Consider the following 6000-nt stretch of genomic DNA (forward strand, 5'->3'; position numbering starts at 1 on the left):
GGTACCATGGGCCTAGTTCTCCAACAAAGCATGCAGGCTTATGAGGCAAAGAGCTTGTAGGGGAGCAGAAGTGGGCAGCGGATAATGTGAAGAGTTGGGCAGAGTGAGGTTACTCCTTAAATAATAAGGAGCAGGTGTTCCTGTTTTCACAGTTTTGAGGACCTGTACAAAATAATCTCTCAAATTATGGAGTAAAGGGCCCCATACATCAGAGATGGATTGCAGCAATCGTGCAATTTGCAATCGATTGTGTATAAAAATCTGCAATGTATGGGCTTCACAGATCGCAGATTGCAACCAAAAAGTGATTGGAATTGTTTAATCAGATTGTTCAACATGTTGGATTTCACAGATCGATTGGGGCTGTAGATTGCTAGTGTATGGACATGATCAGCAGATTTGCAGACCGTTTCTAGCAAAATGATGGGCCTTTCAAGATTGCCAGATCTGTGTTTGCTGCAATCGATCTGCAAATCGCTGAAAAAGATCTGTAGTGTATGGGCGCAGATTGCTCGATTGGGAAATCCTAAGATTGGGCAATAAATCTTCAAATTGTTCAATTGTGGTTTTCAGATTGCTGATGTACGGGGGCCTTAAGACTATTGAACCAAAATAAAAAGTTGAAAAGTTACTTTTAAGCTGTGTTCTTTGCTGTGACCAGGGGGGTACGGCCACTTACCATCTGCAAAAAGACTTTGGGGTATATTTACTAAAATGAGCTTTTAGAAGTGGAGATGTTGCCCATAGCAACTAATCAGATTCTGCTTAACATTTATCTAGCACCTTCTAGAATAGCTAGAATCTGACGGTTGCTATGGGCAACATCTCCATTTCTAAAAACTCTCAATTTAGTATACCCCTTCATTTTTTTTCATGACACTAAAGCAAGCAGTAAAAAACAAAAAAAGTGTTTTATTCAAAGAATGAGGTGGTTCCTAAGTGTCAGGAGGTTGAGGTTGCAATTCCTGTAATGTTTACACTTCTGTACAGAAGCGAAGGGATATATTTACTAAAGTGCAGGTTTTTAGAAGTGGAGATGTTGCCCGTAGCAACCAGATTCTATATAACATTTATCTAGCACCTTCTAGAAGATAATAGCTATAATCTGATTTGTTGCTATGGGCAATATCTCCATTTCTAAAAACCTGCACTTTAGTAAATCACTTTCTATGAAAACCAATTCCAGTTTGCAGAGGGCACTTCCAAAAGGGCAGCACCTTGAGGTGTGCAGGGCAGTTCATCTCGGCTCCTGAATGCAAAATAAAAGTGTTTCTCGCTGTGCACCGCATGCACTTCATAATTCACAGCCATAGACATTAATGTACATTAATAAATAACACCTCTTATGTGGGGCACACACCTGGGCGACCCAGCGAACCTCCCGACAACTTATTACCAATTGGCTGCTCGATATGTCTGACTAGACATTACAACTGGGCGGGCATTTAAATTTGCCCACCCAGCTGTGATGTCACGTGTTCCTGCAGTCAGCATAACAGGTTGATAGTTCACACGATATGCAATATATAATGCATCTGCCGTGCTGCACGGCTGGCACGATCTGTGAACGACGTAGTTCACACGACCCGATGCACTGAATGATGTAGTTTGTTGGCTGTACGAACATTATATCGTATAGTGTGTACCCAGCATTAGAAACCACCAATATACCAAAAACAATTATTTACTGTTTTGGAGGGAAGCAATTTTTTTTTTGTTTTGTAATGCTGGGTAAACAGTACAATGATATCTGTACGATTTGTCATTTCCAGACAAACATGACAAATCGTGCAGTGTGTACGTACAATTGCTCACTCCCATGAGTCGTACACAATATATTTTTTGGTTGGCTGTGGCCAATCTGAAGATATCGTGTACGAGGTGGTGTAGTTTATTGCATTCATTAAATTGCACAGTGTGTACGGGCAATAACGGATGGTCCGGGATGTAGGGAATTCGTCACGATTGCTCGTTGTTGTAGTGTGTACCCAGCCTAAAGAAGATGGTGTTAATATTTGATTCTGGTACTGTACCATGTTTTATATACTCCAATAATAGAATGTAAGCTCCTATGAGCAGGGCCCTTTACCCTCTTACTCTCTACCAGGGCACCTAACACTTGGTTGCTTTGCATTGTTGCTTATCTGGGTGTTATGGTCGCGAATGTAGCAATGTATATTATCCATGTCCTGTATTGTATTGTACTGTACTGTGCTGTAAATCAATCTATTTGTTTATGTACTTTGTAAGGCGCTGCGGAACACTTGTGGCGCCATACAAATAAACTATAATATTCACTCAATAGCTTTACTTAAATAATTAGTCTACAATAATAATCTATGACAAACTAATTGTAATTAGTCTAGAGAACTATGACTTCCACCCTCTGTAAAGTTTCTCACAATGCTTCACAACGCACTCACTGGAAACATGGGTAAAAATGCATAATACCAAAAAAAACATTTTCTAGGATCACTTTTATTAGAATAAATAGAATCTATTTACGCATTAATGAATTAGAACTGGGGCATGGTGACGTCTACCACTATTTTAAAATGGGTTGTTCAAGTGTTAGCAGATAAAAAGCAAATTAACGGCAGATAGGAATGAACAAGCCCTTAAAGTCTGCAATCCTATGGTGCAATAAAAGTTTGTCTAGTAGTCAGTGTTAATGGTTGCTTTATATGTGCTACAGGTTAAATAACAAATAATATGCACAGTCTATTGTACTATGATGTAATAAAGGAAATGGATATCAACCTATCGACTCAGTGCTTTAATGATACCGGTGTTAGAAATGACATAATGAAAATGACATATCTACCAGCTGTAAAAATAGACAGTCCTACAGATGATTCAGCATTAATGCTCATTTGCAAAAACCAACAGTATAAAACAATCTGCTTCAATGAATGTATAGACATTACAATACTCAAACTACTTGTGTGCTTTCAGCGATGGTGAAGCTACAACAAAAGCGTTACCCCCTTAATCTGGCCATAGCAACAAGTTCTGGCACTCGTATGCAGTGCTACCGATAGGTTGGTAGGAAATGTGCACCAATCAGCAGGCAGGGCTGGGCATCATGATGCAGTGCACTGCACACCCTGTGGGGAAACAGCTTCAGCACCTCGGTGCTGTCTGGAAAGAGGAGGGGGACCCACTGGGCAGGAGTGGGCTCCCATCCACTGTGCTACTTTGCATTCTCATTGCAAACTCCCTGGCATGGATCTCCAAAACTAGCACTCCGTGAAGGAAGCATGTGAAACGTGCGTATAGTTGCTCCAGGTCGTGATGAGGTTAACAAAAGCTCCTCCTGCTCCAGGCCCAGAAAATGCAGCCCCTTTGGGGACTGATTAGAAAATACATGTTACACCTGCCAAGCCCATTCAAAGATACCATGCAGCACTGTAACGTACAAACTGAGCGACTGACACAATTAAGCTATTCATTGTAGTGATTCTGGTTACTGTGGCAATAATATCCTAAAACATTCAGAAAGGAGGTGCAGTGTTTCACTGTAACGTGCTGCAATTGCAAATCAGTTCACAGACAGGAAAGATTTACCATTCAGCGTTACAGATTTAGCTGGGGGCACGAGGCTTATCCTTAAGAAGAAATCAGTAATAAAAAGGGACCGCTGCTCAGGAAGAATTGTGAAACGCACTGCAGGGGTCTGGGGACGCATGGGGTTTAATGATTATCATTAAGGATGATCCTATATAGGGCAAAGTGTCTTGCTCACAAGTATGCCTTAAGTCAGCGGTTCCCAAACCTGGTCCTCAAGGCTCCCTAACAGTTCAGGTTGTAAGGACATCCATGCTTGTGCATAGATGGTATAATCAAACTCACTGAGGTACTAATTAATCCACCTGTGCTTAAGTATGGATATCCTGAAAACCTGGACTGTTAGGGTGTTTCGAGGACCTGGTTTGGGAAGCACTGCCTTAAGTACACAAATCTTTGAGCAACACGGCATCTGTTTTATGAGGGAGGTAAATGCCCAATGCCGGACAGAAAATAAAAATCACTAAAAAGGATCAACTGAATAAAAGGTGACTATATAATGAGACAATAACATGGAATGAAACTTGAGAGACTGCATGTACCTACCCCTCCCAGGTGGAGTTTCTCACCAGTGTCACTATTCAGTCTTTGCTTGTTGCTAAGAAAAGTGACACCAAAACATACACCTAGCAGCTCCTGTGACCTACCAACCTCATCTCAGGGAAAACGTCTGTTATGCCTAATTACAAATGTACTTGTTTCGTCACAAAGACTATTTTAGTGACTCTTATGAGGATATCATGAGATGTCAAACAAAGGGTCATAACTTCTACCTCACCCTTGTCAGTATGCAGGTCCAGATGCCACCCTATACAGTATTCAGCTGGTCACCCCACAACAGGACAGGTCCTGGGCCATCAACCAAACTTTCCAACAGGTCCTATAGCAACACTCCATTTTCTGACAGGTTATGGGTCATCACTTCACATTTTGGTGAATCCTGGCCATGACCCCAACTTCCAATGGGTTATGGGTCCCAGGCAGTCGCCCCACCTTCTGGCGCGCCCCAGGCAGTCGCCCCACCTTCTGGCGCGCCCCAGACAGTCGCCCCACCTTCTGGCGCGCCCCAGACAGTCGCCCCACCTTCTGGCGCGCCCCAGACAGTCGCCCCACCTTCTGGCGCGCCCCAGACAGTCGCCCCACCTTCTGGCGCGCCCCACCTTCTGGCGCGCCCCAGACAGGCGCCCCACCTTCTGGCGCGCCCCAGACAGGCGCCCCACCTTCTGGCGCGCCCCAGACAGCCGCCCCACCTTCTGGCGCGCCCCAGACAGCCGCCCCACCTTCTGGCGCGCCCCAGACAGCCGCCCCACCTTCTGGCGCGCCCCAGACAGCCGCCCCACCTTCTGGCGCGCCCCAGACAGCCGCCCCACCTTCTGGCGCGCCCCAGACAGCCGCCCCACCTTCTGGCGCGCCCCAGACAGTCGTCCCAGCCTCTGACATATCCCAGGGACCCCACATTCTGTAGTGTTCCAATCGTTCTACCTTCTGGCGTGTCCCAGACAGTCACCCCACCTTTTAACAGGTTCTAGGCCCTCACCCCAGATACTGACAGCCCATCACACAAGCCGCAGCATTCTTCTCCATTCACCAAAGAACAATCCAGCGACAATCTTCATCTTCCCCCATCCTGGCTCAATGCAGCCGTCTGAGCCCAGCCTCCCCCGGGTGACCGGCACACAATGGCGGCCCCTAGTACATGAATGAATGGGGATGCCGGACGTGAGTGGGGGTTGAGGCACTCACCATCGCTCCTCTTGATCTCCACATAGATGCCGATTTGTATCTTGCCGAAGCTGGCTGCCATGCCGCCCCCTCCTCAGCGCCCCGCTGCCGGCCTCTCCTCCCTCCGCAGGCACACCGCCTGTTATTGTTTGAATGCTAGCACAGCTGAGGAGACGATGCCGGGAGACGGGGGGGGGGCGGGAGGACGGGACGGGGCTCCGGAGGAGGAGGAGGAGGTGGGGTGCGGGCGGTAAGGCGCCTCTGCCGGTCACATTCAGTCGGGGGAGGAGGCGGGGACATAGCGCAACTGAAACTGGGCGGAGCCTGGGGCAGCGTGCGCTGTGACGTCGCCGAGGCTGACTGCTGGGGAGGGGCGCATGCGCAGAGAGGAGGAACTGTCTGTGTAGTAGGGGAACAAGCTGCTGCTGTACCTCCTGGTTACGTCACTAACGCACACTGATGCGCGCTCCTGTGCCGACGGGGGCGCGCATTACAGCATTCCATTTCCAGTCACACAACACACACGCACGCTGACACTCAGTGACTGTGCTGTATGGTGATGTCTGTGTGTAGTGTGAGGTGCTGCAAGATATATGAGGTGCAGAGTGTGTCACAGAGATCTAAAGACAGCCACCGGCCATACAGGCTGGAGAAGTTTAGAAGGGCTCTATTTACTAAGCTTTGTTAAGAGATAAAGTGAACAAAGGTAAG

The 6000-nt window shown here is 46.8% G+C and overlaps 1 protein-coding gene across 4 annotated transcripts in view; it reads right to left on the bottom strand.

Moving 5' to 3' along the window:
- The window catches only part of KIF2A (kinesin family member 2A), an 86476-nt gene extending 80896 nt beyond the window's left edge, over positions 1–5580 (bottom strand). For 3 of the 4 annotated variants that reach the window (XM_088469381.1, XM_088469380.1, XM_088469377.1), the window contains exon 1: positions 5311–5579. In XM_088469381.1, coding sequence (XP_088325507.1) covers positions 5311–5371 — 61 coding nt within the window. In that variant the 5' untranslated portion in view covers positions 5372–5579. Of the gene's footprint in view, positions 1–5310 lie in introns of all 4 variants that reach the window. The other variant, XM_088469378.1, reaches the window with a different exon arrangement.
- Positions 5581–6000: the final 420 nt, after the last annotated feature.

Source organism: Taudactylus pleione, unplaced genomic scaffold, assembly GCF_031769625.1.
Source record: "Taudactylus pleione unplaced genomic scaffold, aTauple2 ptg000092l, whole genome shotgun sequence".
In the NCBI taxonomy this organism is placed as follows: domain Eukaryota; kingdom Metazoa; phylum Chordata; class Amphibia; order Anura; family Myobatrachidae; genus Taudactylus; species Taudactylus pleione.